The sequence below is a fragment of the Schistocerca gregaria genome, chromosome 1 (genome assembly GCF_023897955.1).
Source record: "Schistocerca gregaria isolate iqSchGreg1 chromosome 1, iqSchGreg1.2, whole genome shotgun sequence".
NCBI classification, from domain to species: domain Eukaryota; kingdom Metazoa; phylum Arthropoda; class Insecta; order Orthoptera; family Acrididae; genus Schistocerca; species Schistocerca gregaria.
Genome location: NC_064920.1, coordinates 987,678,664 through 987,697,363, shown reverse-complemented (window position 1 = coordinate 987,697,363; position 18,700 = coordinate 987,678,664). Strand labels below are relative to the sequence as shown.

The 18,700-nt window shown below is 39.1% G+C and overlaps 1 protein-coding gene across 2 annotated transcripts in view; it reads left to right on the top strand.

The window, feature by feature from the left end:
* Window positions 1–18,383, top strand: part of LOC126277916 (NEDD8 ultimate buster 1-like) — a 109,943-nt gene extending 91,560 nt beyond the window's left edge. The window contains exons 9-11 of one of the 2 annotated variants that reach the window (XM_049977488.1): window positions 1,461–1,665; window positions 4,172–4,295; window positions 17,555–18,383. In XM_049977488.1, coding sequence (XP_049833445.1) covers window positions 1,461–1,665; window positions 4,172–4,295; window positions 17,555–17,781 — 556 coding nt within the window. In that variant the 3' untranslated portion in view covers window positions 17,782–18,383. The remainder of the gene's footprint in view (window positions 1–1,460; window positions 1,666–4,171; window positions 4,296–17,554) is intronic. The other variant, XM_049977495.1, reaches the window with a different exon arrangement.
* Window positions 18,384–18,700: the final 317 nt, after the last annotated feature.

Here is an 18,700-nt window from a genome sequence, read left to right as displayed (position 1 = left end):
AAATAAGATAGGTGAAATGGCATCCCCTTGTCTCAGTCCAGTGTACATCTTAAAATCTTCATTTTCTCTTACCAGTGTCCTTACGCAGCATAAAATTTCGTCTATACACATTTTAACTAATCTGATTGATTTTGATGGAATTTAAATTCCTTCATTATATTTCGGAGTGTCTGTCGGTGTATGCTATCGTAGGTGATATAAGATTTTTTAACTGAATCATGCAGCATATTCAGATGGGTCACCTGGTAGAGAAGTGACCATGAAAGGCAAAAGTTTGAGCTTAAATCTCAGTCTGCACACAACCATGAAATTTGAGGACATGTTTAAGTTAATGCTTGATTATGATACTAGATATGTAATCACTGCTCTCACCATAAATATTAAATTTTTGTATGTAACTGAGGTCCGTTTACAATTATTGAACTATTTGAAATAAAATTGTCATAACTTCTGAACAGTTTCTGTTAGGATGTTCAGACTGCATGGTTGTCTGCGGGACATGATGGAAATTTTGTATGGTTTGGATTAGCAATGAAGCCCACTTTCATTTGAATGGGTTCATCAATAAGCAGAATTGGTGCAGTTGAAGTGACTGAGAATCTGCATTTCATGATCGAGAAGTCTCTTCACCCTCAGTGGGTGACTGTGTGGTGTGCAGTTCCAGTCACAGAAAAATTAGTGCGATATTGCTTGATGGCATGGTGACTACCAAATGGTATGTGAAGGTTTTGAAAGATGATTTCATCCACATCATCCAGAGTAACCCTAATTTTGGCAAGTTGTGGTTCATGCAAAATGGATCTCGATTATATTGAAGCAGGAGAGTGTTTGATGTCCTGTTGGAGCACTTTGGGGACCGCATTCTGGCTCGGGTACCCAGAGGCCACTGACTTGGGCCTCAGTTGGCCACCACATTCTCCAAATCTGAACTCTTGTGACTCTATTTTGTGGGACTACATTAAATACAAGATGTACAGCAATAACCCCAGAACTATTTATTGCTGAGATGAAAACAGCCATTCCAGAGGTCATTGACTGCACCTATTTTCTGACCCTTCAGTGGGTCATGCAGAATTTCACTATTTGTCTGTGCCACATCATCGCCAATGATAGCAAGCGTATCGAACATGTCATAACCTAAATCTGAATATCTGTAGTGATGTTTACATGTTGAATAAAGTGTGTATATGCTGTAGTCTGTAACGACTTTGTTTCGTATAGTTCAATAATTGTCACCTTATATAATTTTTGTTGCATTTTTGCTGTCTCATTTTCTCATCATCATAAGAAGCAAACAACCAGCTTTAGTAGCATATTCTGTTTCATGTTTTTTTTTAACAGAAGGATATGTGTAACAGAGTTTCCTGGTTCTTTGTTAATAAATCAATATAAGATTTATCTGTTATTTATTTTCATTCCATTGTTCTTAAAACTATTGACACCTTTGTTTAACACAACAGACAGCGACGAAAATTGGGCAAGTGTATTGATGGAGAACAATTTGTAGATCCTCAGCTTCACAAAAGTTTGATGAGCATGGGATTTGCAAGATCAACTGCACGGGAGGCTTTACGTCAAACAAATAACAACTTAACACAAAGCCTTGATCTGATAAGAGAAAAGCCTCATTTGTTTATGACTCCTTCTCAGGAAGATATACAACAGGTAAATATCCTTTAAGGGGTGCCCCGTTGTATTATTACTTGTCTTTACTCATGGTATTATATGTAATTATAGTTTACCTCTCTGTGAAGTGTATAAAAGGAGTATATCTCTTTCTCCCTCTTGCTGCTGCCCTCCACCCCCCACCCCCCCCCCCTCCACCCCTCTCTCTCTCTCTCTCTCTCTCTCTCTCTCTCTCTCTCTCTCTCTCTCTCTCTCTCTCTCTCTCTCTCTCTCTCTCATATATAATTCCACAAAACTAAGAGTGTCCTCGGTTCATATCTTTTCCACTTGAAATGGATAAACCAGTCATTCTGATTTCAGAAATACAAAAATTATGTAGCCTGCTCGTATTCAAACTGTTGTATGCAAGGTTGGTAAATGTTACCATCTTCCTCTTTGGAATAGTTACAGATTTCCCTTTTTTAAAATAGATGTCTTTCGCTTAACTGGTAATAATTTTATCAATGCTGTACATTATTTCTTGTTACAACATACGAAAAGGATAGATGACTACTAGATGACTACTCAGCTCATAGAAGAGGCATTGAGTTGTAGGCAGACACAGTGAAAGGACTGGAAGCTTTTGGACAAAAAGTCCTTCTTCTGAATGTTTTCTTTTTCACATGAAGTACTTTTTTGTCTGGAAGCTTAAATATTTATCGGTGCCTGTCTGCGACACAGAACCTCCTCTTTGTAGTGAGTAGCAATCGATATTTTTCACATTGTTGTTACTCCCTCCTGGACTTCCCATTGATTTATTTCTAGTTACACAGTTTATAATGCCTCATGCCTATGAATGTTTTTGGCTTCATATAAAGGTGCCCGATAAAAGATATTTAGAAAATTTCTTAAAGTAACATTCCTGTTACTTCTTTGACCAAGTGAGACAGTGTGGTTAAGACAGTTGACTCGATTTCATGAGGAACAGGTTCCAATCCCTCTCCAATCATCCTGATTTAGATAGTCTGAAATATCCTTAATACCGAGATGCCTAAGTATGCAACCATTTTCATGGTCAATTATTACTTACTCTGAGTTTGTGCTCTGTCTATTATAACAGTGATTGGACATTAAAATCTAATATTTCTTCATTTTTAATATTTCCTTTTTGTCACAATACCAAACTTAGCTGCTCAGTAGCTAGTACATTCAGGTAGCAACTGGGTTGGAGTATAGTTAAGATCTTGGTCTAGCCACTCTGAGTTAGATTTCTTGAAATTGAGCGAGGCAAATGTTGGGATGGCTTCAGAGGGGCATTATCAATTTCGTTCCCCAACCTTTATCCATCTGAGATTGTACTTCCATGCCTAATAACCCCATTGTTGATGGTATGTTAAACATTAGTTTCTCCTCCTCTTTATTATATGTATTCTAATCACAAACAATTTTTTTCGTGCATCACAGATTTAATCATTATTTGAAGCTGTTTTGCATATCATTATCATTTAGTCACCTGACTTGTAACATTGTCATTATTCATTACTTACATAAACATATAGTTTGAACTGTAACTAACAAAGAGATAGAGGGGCTGGCCAGTACTGGCCTGGTAAAACATACACAATTCAAGGCAGGACCACGTGTGAAACTACACATGTCATTTATCAGCTGACATGCGTGCACTGCACAGCCTTTTACATTGGTATGACAACAACTAAACTGGCTGAGCGCATGAACGGACACAGACGAACTGTCCGCCTAGGAGATGTCCAATACCCAGTAGCGGAGCATGCCCTCCAGCATAATTCTAGGGACCTAGAAACCTGCTACACCGTATGTGCCATTTGGCTTCTCCCACCCAACACCAGTCCTTCTGAACTGCGGAGATAGGAACTTGCACTCCAGCACATCCTTTCATCCCGCCATCCCCCTGGACTGAACCTACGTTAAACCACCTCACTCCCATTTACTCTTCAGTCTTCTCCTCTTTCCCTTTCCTCTCTAGCCATTCATGCATCTTTTCATCCTACATCTTTATACTATATACCTCTTTACTTCTGTATGCATCCTCCTTGGTTTGAAGCTGGCACAGTACCTACAGTAGAATATCTTTGGCTTCCCTCTGACAACCATGCCTCTATCCTTGCTACCCTCCCTGTTTTCCTTTCCCTGTTGCTTCATAACCTGGGTTATGAGTAACTAAATCCACTTTCCCTTCTTCCCCTTCTTCCCTTTCTTTCCCCTCTCTCCTCCCTGATGAAGGAACATTTATTCCGAAAGCTAGGAACTTAAATTTTCGTTTTTTTTTTGTCGGCTGTACTGAGCTGAGGTAAGTACTGGCCAGCCCCTCTATCTCTTTGTTAGTATTTGTTTCACATCTTTATATGAGATTTTCCATTAATTATTTTAGTTTGAACTGTAATGCAGATTTTAAATAAAATTTTGACAAGTCTAGAAGCCTTTACTTCAAGCAATCATTGTGCAGGCTGGTGATATTTACTTTTGATAGTAGACATAGTGTGTCCAGATTAGATTAGAAACATTATATCCACACAAATTGTTTCAGATTGTTTCAATGGGCTTTGATGCTAAAAGAGCAAAACTTGCTCTTAAAAAACATCAAGGAGATGTAGAAAAAGCTGTGGCAACATTAGTCTCATGTGATGCAACAGTGAACAGTTCCTCAAATAGTAAGTGTTACAGCATGTTTTGCATAATATGTAAGGAAAAGTTATGTATAAATTAAATATCGTTAAAAATAGTGATGAATAAAATGCAGTGAGGCAGATAGTGACAAACTGATGTACATGAAAGCTTGTGCTCCAATTCTAGTATCTCATCATCAGTGGGATGTTAAACCCTAATCTTTCTTCTTCCTAAGGTTGGTCTGATGCATTTCTTCATTCCAGTCACTTGTCTGCTATCCTTTCGATTTCAACATTACCACTGCATCCCACATCAAATATATGCTCATGTCTAGACCGGCACCAGCGATTCTTTCCTTTCACCGTCCCTTTAACTCCAGTGTTAAGCAGCAACTCATGTTGTCAATACCCTTCTCTCTGTTCACTTCATTTTATTATTCTGTTAGCATTCTTATTTTCTCTGATAGCTCCTCAGAGATCTGAATAGGGGACTATTTTGCACAGAAGGAACCCATCGTGACTTTATTGTCAGATAAGTGCAGGTGGTATCATATTCCCTTCCACATATCAGTACTGCAGCAGTTAGTCATTTTGACCACACCTGCAGACAGCATAACAGTTGCTGTAAAAATCTCCATGATTTCTGCCAAATATGACAATTGGAGGAACTGCTGCTCCCTCCAGGATGAAGCTTCTCTCATGAAGCTTCTCCATGTACCAATCCCAACGGAAAGGGCTGCTGCTTCTGCTCTTTGAGCGTTATTGACATTTGCCTCACAGTCCATTGCAGTCTCCATTGTAACAGCGGCAAAGGCCCCTGTGAAATACTACTAGCCATGCTAGTCGGGCAAAGGTTTTTTTAAGATGTAACTCCTCCATCACACTTCTGACAGACAGAGTCTGGCCTCAGAATAGAGGGGCCAGGTTAGCGGGTTTATAGTTCTATCTAAGCTTCTGAAACCATAGGTTCCTTCATTATGAACAGTGGCTGAGAAATGAGTTACTGTCGGTTCTTGTCTGTGGGAAATTTAGAATGGAAGATAATTATATCTGTGAGAATAAATCACCTACTCGCACAGTAAAAGAAGATACTAAGAAACATAAAGGCATGGCATTCTTTGGATGACACACATGTGCCCCCCCCCCCCCCCCCCCCACACACACACACACACACACACCAAAGAGCAACTATCCTATATAGTTGGGCTGCAGTGCGAAGTGACTACAAAATAAATAAATATATATAATATATATTGTTATTTACAAGTCAAGTTCCATAGGACCACATTGAGGAGCAAATATCCAAGGTCATGGGACATGTCGGTATATGAAATTACAACATAAAAGTAATAAAGGATTAAACTTGTGTGTGTGTGTGTGTGTGTGTGTGTGTGTGTGTTAGAAACCTGATCTGCAGTTACCATTTCCTGTGTGCCTGTCTGCTGCTCAGTGCCTTTTCACATTGGCGAGTAGTGATTTCCTTCATATATATATATATATATATATATATATATATATATATATATATATATATATAGGATATATATATATATATATATATATAAATTGCATTGCTTTGATCCAATATTCAAAGTAACTTGATCCCAAATAAACTGTATAGTTCTGTCTTAAAGTTTAGTTTATCACTGTGTGTCATCTGCCTTGCTGTTCTCTCTTTTTTTTTATGCTATACTGGTTTTCTTTTCAAATGAAGGAAAATGTGATTATGACTTTAAATTCTATGCTTTTAGAGACCCAGGTCACCACCTCCCCCCCTCCACCTCAAATGTCACAGCAAACCTATTTTATAAAAAGGTTAGATTGCTACTCACCATATTGCAGAGATATGGATCACAGATTGGCACAACAAAAGATTGTGAAACAAGTAAGCTTGGGCACAGAAAGATCATCGTCTGAATTGGACAAAACACACACACACACACACACACACACACACACACACACACACACGTGGGTGCACGCGCGCGATCACAGCCTCTGGCTGCCAAGGCCAGACTGTGAGCAGCAGTGTGTGATGGGAAAAGCAATCTGGGATGGATAGGGGGAGGGAGAGCAGGGTAGGAGTGGGGAACAGTGAAATGCTGCTTGTAGGAACATACAAGGACAAGGTAGAGAGAGGGTAGGGCAGCAAGGGGCAATCAGAAGGTTAGACAGAGGGCAAGGGGAAGGCAGTGGAAAAGGAGAGAAGTAAAAAGACTGAGGGTGTAGGACAATGACTAACGAAGGTTGAAGCCTGGAGGGTTACAGGAACATAGGCTACATTGCAGGGAGAGTTGCCACCTGTGTAAGAAAGAAAAGCTAGTGTTGCTAGGAAGGATCCAGATGGCATAGGCTGTGAAGCAGTTATGAAAATGAAGAACATTGTGTTGGGCAGCATGCTAAGCAACTGGATGCTCCAACTGTTTCATGGCCACAGTTTGTCGGTGGCTATTCATATGTGCACAGAATGCAACATGTTGGTTGCAGCTTAGCTTGTAAATCACGACTGGTTTCGCAGGTAGTCCTGCCTTTAGTGGCTTAGATGATACATGTGACTGGACTGGAGTGGCTGGTGGTTGTTGTGATGGTATTTGGAAGAGATATGGCACAGGTCTTGCACCTAGGTCTATTACAGGGATATGAGCCTTGAGGCAAGGGTTGGGAACAGGCATTGTGTAGGGATGGGCGAGGATATTGTAAAGGTTCAGTGGGCAGCAAATTATCACTGTGGAATGCATGGAAAGGATCGTGGGTAGAACATTCCTCATTTCAGGGCACAATTATAGGTAGTTGAAACCCTGGCAGAGAATACAATTCAGTTGCTCCAGGTCTGGCTGTTACTGAGTCATGAGGGAATGCTCCTCTCTGGCCGGACAGTGTGAATTGTGGAAGTAGTCGGTGACTGGAGAGGTGAGGCATGAGAAATCTGTTTCTGTGCAAGATTGGGAGGGTAATTACAGTCTGAGAAGGCCTCAATGAGACCCTTGGCATATTTTGTGAGGCACTGCTCGTCAACACTGATGCGATGGCCATGGATTGCTAGGCTGTATGAAAAGGACTTCTTCATATGGGATGGATGGCAGCTGTCAAAGTGGAGGTATTGCTGGTAGGTTATGGATGGAGGTATTGCTGCAGCCACCATTGAGGTGGATGTGAACATCGGAAGATTTCTTGTTGGGTCGAGGAGGACCAGTTGAAGCAAATGGGGGAGAAGGTATTGAGGTTATGGAGGACATGTGTCCTCATCTCAATCCATATCACACAGATGTCATAGTTGAATCTGAACCAGATGAGGAGTTTGAAATTCCAGGTACTTAGAAAGGATTCCTTTAGATGGCCCACGTATAGGTTGACATAGAATGGTGCCATATGGGTGCCCATTGCTGCTTTGTATTTCTAGGTGATGCCTCCAAAGGAAAAATAGTTGTGTGTGAGAAAGTAGTTGGTCATGGTCACTATAAAGGAGGTTGTAGGTTTGGAATCAGTCGGGCATTGTGAAAGGTAGTGTTCAATAGCGGCAAGGACAGGGCATTAGGAATGTTAGTGTAAAGGGAGGTGACATTAGTAGTGATGAGCAGAGCACCATGTGGTAAAGAAACAGGAACTGTGAAGAGTCAGTGGTGGGAATGGTTGGTATCTTGTATATAAGAGGGTAGGTTGGTGCTAAGAGGCTGAAGGTGTTGGTCTATGAGAGCAGAAATTCTCTCAGTGGGGGCACAGTAACTGGCCACAATGGGGTGCCATGGATGGCTGGGATTATGGACTTCATGTAGAAGGTAGCAGTGCGGGGAATGATAGGGGTGAGGAGGGTTTGTAGGTTGATGCATCTGACAGCGGGTGGAGTCCTTCTGCCAGGTAATCCTTGCATTTCAAAACAACATCGGTGGAACGTTTGTCAGCAGGTAGGTTTATAAGGTGGAGATCAGTTTTTAGGTTGTGGATTGTATTTCTTTCTATGGATGTAAGGTTAGCTTGCATGTTGAGGGATTTGGGGAATGATGGTGAGGCAAGGTTCAAGGTTAAGAAATTCAGGAAAGTTAATGGAGTGGTTTTGGAGCTGCAAGGGGGGAGAGGGGGGGGTGCTAATCCACCCACACCCATCTATTCCCTGTCTTGTTCCCACTCCGGCACTATACACAGCCCTCTCTTCCACCAATCCAACCAGTTTCTTACTTTTCTTCTTTTCTGCTCTCCCCGACTTCTTCCTCCCACAAGCCATCCGTCTAACCTCCCAGCTGCCCAACCCTTTCTTCACCTCATCCATGCTCCCCCTCCCCGCCACAGCATCCTCACCACCACTCAGATTGCTTCTCCCATAATGTGCAGCTGCTTGTAGGCCTCAGCAGCCAGAGACTGTAGTCGCGCCCGCCTGTGTGTGTGTGTGTGTGTGTGTGTGTGTGTGTGTGTGTGTGTGTGTGTTGTTTAACTTGGATGAAGGCTTTTCAGCTGAAAGCTTACTTGTTTGACTGCTATTTTTTTGTGCCTATCTGCGACTTAACATCTCTGCTATATGGTGATATTCATAATATTGTCATTATTCCATTCTGGATTTTCCATTTTTCATTTCATAATTTGATACTCTTCTCAGTGTCTTCTAATCCTTTATGGTTTACTGGTACAGTGAAGGGAAATTCAGCCATCAGAAACTCTAGCTACATTGTGTGGTTTTGAATGTTGGTATTATGTACAGTGTATTCTCTTTGGAATATGGGGGAAAAAACATTATGTTTAAAGTTGTGGACCAGGGTTTCCCAATTTACATTCTGCAGAATGCTGGTGTTTCACGGGAAGTGAATAAGTTTTTTTTTTTGTACTTCACTGATGGGATTGGGGGGGGGGGGGGGGGGGACACGACACCCAGAAGGAGTAGTGTGACATGAATAAACGTTAATAGGCACATTTGTACATCTGAACGATGATGTCTATTCAAATTTCACACCAGTCACATGGCAGTGGTGCTAGTGACATCACTATGAAGATGCAAATCAGATTTTCTGTCAATACATACTGCAATGCTCATTAATGTTAATTACTTTTGAGACTGGACACTACATGAAGAAAATAACAACAATGGAAAATGGAAACTGACTATGCCAGTTCACAGCAAGGAATAATATGATTATTAAAAGTACCTGCTTCCCACACAAAAGGATCCATCTGGGCACTTGGAAGTCCACAGTCAATGGTGTACCATATTTACTTGAATTTAAGCCCCACCTGAAAAATGAGACTCGAAATCGAGGAAAAAAATGTTCCCGAATCTAAGCTGCACCTGAAATCAGAGACTCGAAATTCAAGGTGAGAGAAAAGATTTAGGTCGCACCTTCAAATCGAAACAAAGTTGGCCCATTGTAATATGAGGCACAGTTTAGGTCGAGAGAATGACGATACAGCTACAGTAGTTTGGTTCGAGCCGTAAGCTTTCCAGTTAAGCTTTACTGGGTAGCCGTTGCTATACATCAAGTGCTCCGTCCGTATTTATGTGGGTACCCTTACTTTTTAACGTGCTTTGTCTGGTTTGAATTGATTGCTTATTTTTCTTTGATCTGATAAGTGCCGTTCTCTTTGTTATAAGTGTTTATGTCCCTCATAGCTGAAAATGCATTACTGCACTGTGTCATGCATTGTTTGTCGCATTCTGATAATGAGTGTTTACGACCTGTCACTTCTCGCGGCATGGCTTGCTTTTGTGCACGCTACCGCCGCTTACAATTTTAAAAAAAAAAAAAAAAAGAGAGGGATCGTCTCATTAGCAAAACAATGGCAAGAGACTGATATTTGTTGCTACTTACACTGCTGCTTTCTTTGATAATGATCAACAAGAACCAAATAATAGACTGCGTATGATAGAAGGTGTTCTGAACGAGAGTTTAGCGAAAATTTTACTCCGTTTGACAATCTTTGCAGACGCCTCTTTAGTACATTACATTCTGTACAGAGATTAGTCATCTTAGATTTAAAAATCTAATCAATTGCCGTGCTTCATTTCTGACTGTATCACTATTCGGCATAAGAATAATACGAATATAAACATGACATGATATGTATATTCTTCCGCGTTTGTTGTTGTCTCACTCTAGTTTCGTGGTTTATTAGGCACCAGGATTTAAATGAGATAGCAGCAAACACGAAAGAATCCATGGCAAAATGTTTATATTCATATTATTATTATTATTATTATTATTATGGTGAAGAGAATACTGCATCTGATTCACAATTCATAAAAGTTCCTATTAGCAACCATCTCTTCTCACAGGTAGGAAAAAATTCAGAACGTAGAGTTTCCCATATTGACAAACATCCCAAACAGTCTTGCCAGTCCGATTTTCGTAGTACATTGAAATGCTGCTACATTCGAAGATGAACAATAGGAATTTGTATTTACTTCGTTGGCTATTGTATGAAACTTTAGTGGTTGAAACTCAGGGCGGAGAAAAAAAAGCTCGTCTTCCACCCTTTTTTTTTATTTTATTTACTGACGCAAAGGTTTTGGTGCCAGTATTTATCTTTGTGCCTGTGAAGTGCTACATGTATTTGACGACAGAAGTTAGTTGTGGCGGCACCCACCAACATTTTTCAGAACTTCCGCTTTGCACTTGATTCTAAGTAGGCGGTTTTTTGGATTGCAAAAACTGGAAAAAAAAGTGCGGCTTATATTCGAGTAAATACAGTAGTCAATCAGATTGGCCATATTATAGTGGTTGTATGCCACTCCACACCAGTTATAGATGTTCGGAGCTGCAGAGGACTAAACTGTGACTCAGACCACTTTATGATAAAATCAGTCATGAGAGAGGAGATTAACAAATGGAATATGAACTGGTATACGGACAAACTGAAATCCCAGCTGAAGTAAAAAAATACCAAGTAACAATAAGCAAAAAATTGAGTAGTAAACAGACTGCAGTAGGAGTAGACAAGAGATAGAGCAAGATTTAAAAGACCATTAAAGATGCTGCAGAAGAAATAGTAGGTGTAAGAACGAACATAAGAAGCCAGTAAAAGAGTGGATAAAGAAGAAATTGGAGGGAAAATGTATATTTTGAGGTATCTGATATAATGAAAGTATACGGAAAATGTTGAATTACAGGAAAGGAATAAGACGTTACCTAACATTTCTTATAAATCAGCAAAATATTACAGTAGAGACTAGTACAAATGCTGCAGTTAGAAAGCAGTCACAAGTGGTTGCATTATTTGAAGGTTTTGATTCTGCCAACACTTGAATGTCAGTCAAAGTGCCCTGCTTCACTACATATGACTCATTGCAGTAATTATTCAAAGGAACGGCAGCGAATTAAAATAGGATAAAATTATTCCTATGCAATGGGATATAGAAAATTTTCTTGCTATGATAATGTGTCATGATAAATGATTCCATATTCCATTCAATACTTGTAACACTAGCAGTCCAATTTTTTGCTGGTTGACACTAGATATGCTTTATTGGTGTGTCTTTTGTACAGAGGAATTATTGTTGTATTATTTTCGTTTTTCATCCATCTTTATACCATTTGTTTGAATCTGCCAGCAATTTATTGTACTATTTTTATTTAATTGTTTTCTAGACTTGTACATTAAGGCTAACCAATTTCTGCTGCTGGCAAATTTGCCCTTGATTTGATGGCCCATGTAAAATAATACTAGCTCTGTAATATCCTGAATGAATATGAAAGCTAAACATTCTAAAAAAGTGGGCTCACAAAATAAAGTTTTGTTGTTGTTGTTTGGTTGTTGTGGTCTTCAGTCCTGAGACTGGTTTGATGCAGCTCTCCATGCTACTCTATACTGTGCAAGCTTCTTCATCTCTTGGTCTCACTCTACGATTTTTACCCTCCACAATACCCTCCAGTGGTAAATTTGTGATCCCTTGATGCCTCAGAATATGTCCTACCAACCGGTCCCTTCTTCTTGTCAAGTTGTGCCACAAACTCTTGTTCCCTATTCTATTCAATACCTCCTCATTAGTTACGTGATCTACCCATCTAATCTTCAGCATTCTTCTGTAGCACCACATATCGAAATCTTCTGTTCTCTTCTTGTCCAAACTAGTTATCGTCCATGTTTCACTTCCATACATGGCTACACTCCATACAAATACTTTCAGAAACGACTTCCTGACATTTAAATCTATTCTCTATGTTAACAAATTACTCTTCTTCAGAACCGCTTTCCATGCCGTTGCCAGTCTACATTTTATAACCTCTCTACTTCGACCATCATCAGTTATTTTGCTCCCCAAATAGCAAAATTCCTTAACTACTTTAAGTGTCTCATTTCCTCATTAATTCCCTCAGCATCACCTGACTTAATTTGACTACATTCCATTATCCTCGTTTTGCTTTTGTTGATGTTCATCTTATATCCTCCTTTCACGACACTGTCCATTCCGTTCAACTGCTCTTCCAAGTCCTTTGCTGTCTCTGACAAATTTACAATGTCATCGGCGAACCTTACAGTTTTAATTTCTTTCCCATGGATTTTAATACCTACTCCAAATTTTTCTTTTGTTCCCTTTAATGCATGCTCAATATACAGATTAAATAACATCAGGGAGAGGCTACAACCCTGTCTCACTCCCTTCCCAACCACTGCTTCCCTTTAGTGCCCCTCGACTCTTATAACTGCCGTTTGGTTTCTGTACAAATTGTAAATAGCCTTTTGCTCCCTGTAATTTTACCCCTGCCACCTTTAGAATTTGAAAGAGAGTATTCCAGTCAACACTGTCAAAAGCTTTCTCTAAGTCTACAAATGCTAGAAACATAGGTTTGCCTTTCCTTAATCTTTCTTCTAAGATAAGGCGTAAGGTCAGTATTGCCTCACTTGTTCCAACATTTCTACGGAATCCAAACTGATCTTCCTCAAGGTCAACTTCTACCAGTTTTTCCATTCGTCTGTAAAGAATTTGCATTAGCATTTTGCAGCTGTGACTTACAAAACTGATAGTTCGGTAATTGTCACATCTGTCAACACCTGCTTTCCATCTGAGCTCTTGATATTCATACAAGTGGTTCTGTTTTCTCCAAAGGTCTCTTTAATTTTCCTGTAGGCAGTATCTATCTTACCCCTAGTGAGATAAGCCTCTACAGCATTACATTTGACCTCTAGCCACCCCTGCTTAGCCATTATGCATTTCCTGTCGATCTCATTTTTGAGACGTTTGTATTCCTTTTTGCCTGCTTCATTTACTGCATTTTTATATTTTCTCCTTTCATCAATTAAATTCAATATTTCTTCAGTTACCCAAGGATTTCTACTAGCCCTTGTCTTTTTACCTAATTGATCCTCTGCTGCCTTCATTATTTCATCCCTCAAAGCTACCCATTCTTCTTCTACTGCATTTCTTTCCCCCATTCCTGTCAATTGTTCCCTTATGCTCTCCCTGAAACCTCTGGTTTAGTCAGTTTATCCAGGTCCCATCTCCATAAGTTTCCACCTTTATGCGGTTTCTTCAGTGTATACAGCCTTCTTTCATGATTCTTGAACCAAGTGTTAGCTATGATTAAGTTATGCTCTGTGCAAAATTCTACCAGACGGTTTCTCTTTCATTTCTTATCCCCAATCCGTATTCACCAACTATGTTTCCTTCTCTCCCTTTCCTTCTCTCAAATTCCAGTCACCCATGACTATTAAATTTTTGTCTCCCTTCACTACCTGAATAATTTCTTTTCTCATCACACATTTAATCAATTTCTTCGTCATCTGTAGAGCTAGTTGGCATATAAACTTTTACTACTGTAGTAGGCGTGGGCTTCGTGTGTATCTTGGCCACAATAATGCGTTCACTATCCTGTTTGTAATACCTTACCCGCACTCCTATTTTTTTATTCATTATTGAACCTACTCCTGCATTCCCCCTATTTGATTTTGTATTTGTAACCCTGTATTCACCTGACCAGAAGTCTTGTTCTTCCTGCCACCGAACTTCACTAATTCTCACTATATCAAACGTTAACCTATCAATTTCCTTTTTTAAATTTTCTAATCTACTTACCCAATTAAGGGATCTGACATTCCACGCTCCGATCCATAGAACACCAGTTTTCTTTCTCCTGATAATGATGTCCTGAATAGTCCTCGCCCGGAGATCCGAATGGGGGACTATTTTACCTCCGGAATATTTTACCCAAGAAGACGCCATCATCATTTAATCATACAGTAAAGCTGCATGGCCTCGGGAATAATTACAGCTGTAGTTTCCCCTTGCTTTCAGCCATTCGCAGTACCAGCACAGCAAGGCCGTTTTGGTTAGTGTTACTAGGCTAGATCAGTCAATCATCCAGAGTGTTTCCCCTGCAATTACTGAAAAGGCTGCTGTCCCTCTTCAGGAACCACACGTTTGTCTGGCCTCTCAACAGATACCCCTCCGTTGTGGTTGCACCTACGGTACGGCTGAGGCACGCAAGCCTCCCCACCAATGGCGAGGTCCGTGGTTCATTGGTGGGGGGGGGGAGTAAAGTTTTAGTCATAGTAAATTGTTTACTATCATAACCACAGGGTCATACACATCAGAATGAGTTGTCTTGGGACAACTCTTTTACTATACTGAACAGCCTGCGATTATTCTGGGATGTGAATGTAGAGCTATCAGATGTAATTTGAAAGACAGTATTCACATACACTAATGTAATAAATGCGAGCATCCTGCTGGAAATCCACACTTTCCTGACACTGTAGGGTGGCAACACTATGGGATGATGAATTTCTTCTGGCTGTAGCCTAGGCTGAACAAATAGCATAGTTGTGTGGTCACCACAGTATGATGCCCAGAGTTGGTTTTGTAGGTCACTGTTGAAATCCAATTGTTAAAACACTCTTAATTGTGCAGACTTTCAAAGTGACAGTCACTGACGCTGAATAGGAGTAGCTTTCATTTTTAGTCACAACTTTGTGTCATTCATCCTTTGCTGTGTGATAGGAAGGAGCGCCTGTTGATGACATGTAAGAGAACTTATTAGAGGTATACTGAAAAATCAGGGAGCGACATTGATCAGTTTATAAAAATCTGTTTGTATAATTGTGTGAACCTGCATTCAGTGAAACTGTTGGGAATGGTGTGCAGTTCCTTGGAACCCATTTCTGTAGGTAATGTGAAAATAGAAATAATTTAAAGGGACACAGAAGTAGTCACTTTTATTACCGCTCTCACATTTGTGAATGGTAAGGGAATAACATTATACATTGTAGTAAGAAGTACTCTTTGCCATGTACCACTATTTGATTTGAAGACATTTGACTAAGATTATGAGGCCTTACAACATTTAGAGGTGGTAATGGAAGGGTTTAATAGTCATAATTTCTAACAAAAATTCTGCTATAGAGAGATCTCCAGTTTTTAAAAACTTCTCACACCATGTTTATCAAAATCATTTTGATACTGTTAAATTTCAACAACTATACTCCGTTCACTATAGGAATAAACCTGATGTAAACAAACACAAATGCGATGATTTGTCAGGAGCCATGGTATACATACACAGGCGGTGTTACGCTCTTGGAGTAGGTCCTACTTATGTGTTAGGTATATTATTACTAAGTTGTGTTAAATAAACTTTAAGATATTCAAATGTATTAACAGCAATCAACATTTTTCTTAATTACACTCTGGTTATGTAGTTTTTGTTTCAAAAATTGTGTATAGTTACAGCCTCTTCACTGTTGCTCTTTGATTGTCACGGTGTTAATACGCAGTATGAAAATGGCTGAGGCTGCTTCCTGTCCTGTAGTAAAACACGTGTATGGAACATGGTTTAAAAGTGCCAAGAAATAGATTGTTCATAATGTTTCTCATACATTTAGAGGGAAAATCAGCATTGAAGTTTTCTGGGAGACTGTATTAGGTACAGTTGCAACATAAATGCAAGTTAGTGTACAGCAGAATCAATAGCATAAGATCTCAGTAACTTATTGCAGCATATGGTTCCCTGATTCAAGTCTCGCCTGAGTCATTTTTTTTTATTTTTTTTTATGCCCCTAATTCAGTTTGAATTACCTACATCTCATAATTGTAAAATTAATCATCAATTTAATGAGTAATGCACATCTTTTTGTTTTTAATTACATATTGCATGTCAAATTCCTTTTTTCATTTGAAATATAAATTCTCAATTATCGATATTTTATGAAAGACAGTTACCAAAGGTTGCTTAAATTATGAAGACATAACAATTTAATTTTTTAAGACAAAAATTAAGAACTAAGTACTCTTTATTCGGACTACGTCCATTGTCTTATACCACAGACATGTTGTAGGAACATGAAACAATCATTTTCACAGCATTGAGTGCACCATACAAATGCTGCATTTTTATGTTTGCCTCTGTATCAGTCCAATATGAACCCAACAGAACTGATCTGGAGCCAAGTTTAGGGATTTGTCCCAAGAAATAACAAGATTGTTAAGCTGCCAGACCTACTGCACCAAACACATGCAGCTTTTTCTTGTTACTGCCGAACGTTGGTGGGTTATAGAACAACACGTCATAAAAGAAGGGGAGAAAATGCGGTTATTAATGCAACAGATGACAGTTCCAGTACTGAAATGTATTTCTCAGATTTGGATAAGGAAGGAATTAAGAGATTACCAGACAACTGACTGTAATTAATACCTTTAGTGGCTTCAGTATTCAGCAGTACGGTGAAATCCCTGCAGTGTTCTTTTGCATCACACATGGCTTGCTCAGAAAAATTGCACTGTCTTCAAGTTAGGAATTTCTATCACATTTGTTTCTGATTATAATACTATGTCAAATGAGAATGAGAGCATTTTATGCTTTCCGTCTGGTCACCTAAGAAGCCCGCAGTAGTGCCAGAGTTGTGCTGAATATTATTTCATTCTCTTTAAAAATTAAATGACATTTGAAGCTACTTTGCTTTTTGCGCATCTCTTTTTAGACTTGAACTGCAACTGCTCACATCATTTCAGGCTAGTTGGATTGCTGGTTGGCCATTGCTGTCCAGGTTTAATGTGCTACTAAAGCTGTTGTCCCACACATTATCACTCAATCTGTGTGCGTGTAACACAGCATAAAACGTATCCTTATGATCGTACTTGACTGTACTGGTCACAACTTGGCTTCCACTCCACGTGAAACAAAATCCAATGAGAGGCAAGCAAACGCGGAACAATACATGCCATAATGTTTACATCAGGTTTATTCTTGTTGCTGAACAGAGTATGATGACTCTTCTTTCCAGACGCTATTTAGAGTGTGCAGGTGCACTGGTGACATGATTGTACAGTATTTGCATTAAATGTGTTTTAAAGAGAAGGAATGTGTGTACTGTGTGACAAAATTTCCCAGATGTTTCAGATAGTTCGGATGAAAGCAGCAGCAGCAATAACAGTAGCAGCAACCCTAGCACAAGTAGCAGCTCTCAAAGCCTTCAGCGTGAGGAAGAATTAAAAGCATATGAACGTCTGTCTGAAGGAATTTCATCCCAGGAACATGATGAATACCTTGACAGCACTCTGGAACAGGAAGAAGCTTTCCTCAGACAGTATAAAGCACTTTTGTCAGATGACAGCTGAACAAAATGTGTGCTTTTGTATCTTTAGCTTCTGAAGATATTTTTGTACTTAAATCTAGCCATTATCTTGAGTGATATTGCTGAATTCCTTTTTAACTACCTGTGATACACATATACTTTTGTAGCTGAAATCATGTGATTTTTGTTTTAGATAATAACTACTGAGAAATTGTATTGCAGCTGCCTTTATTTTATATTATTTCATTGTCTATAAGACTGTGCTATTACTTTAAAAAGTCCTGGAAGATTATTGGTGGTGCAAACTAGAGAATAGGTGAAAGAGTAGGAAGTTATATACATTTGGTATACAACTATTTATATGAATAACACAGCTGGCATAAAAGTTTAATTATGTTGGCAACTTGACACAGAAAAGACAGTTACCTGAAATTAGTTATTTTTGTCACATAAATAAGCCTGATGGCGAGAAGCTCCTTCTGCAGTGATTAGTAATCATAGACAAAAGAACCTTCATGCTTATGAATAGACTTAAATAACTGTAAATTTTTGATTGTCTGAGAAAATATAATGATTACTTTGTAAAAAATGTCTTTTATTATAATTTGTATTTGTAATAAAAGATTACAAGGGTTTTAATATTTTCATGTTTAATGTTTTCTGCCAACGAAATACAAACACCTTTATTTCTGATTTCCTTAACACTTTTTTGCTGTCTTTTGTATGCATTTGATGCATTATGAATTTCCCAGAAAATGATATTTATCACAAATTGACAATCAGAGATGCTATGATGGGAAAGATAGTTAAAATTGGCAACACATTCATTGAGGTGTAGAGGAAACACTTACCAACTTCAGCGAAATATTTTTATAACCTTAGGATTGCATATACAACAATCTAGTATTCAGAGGTAAACCATTGCTATATGTAATACCATATTTTCATAGAACCTTTAGATT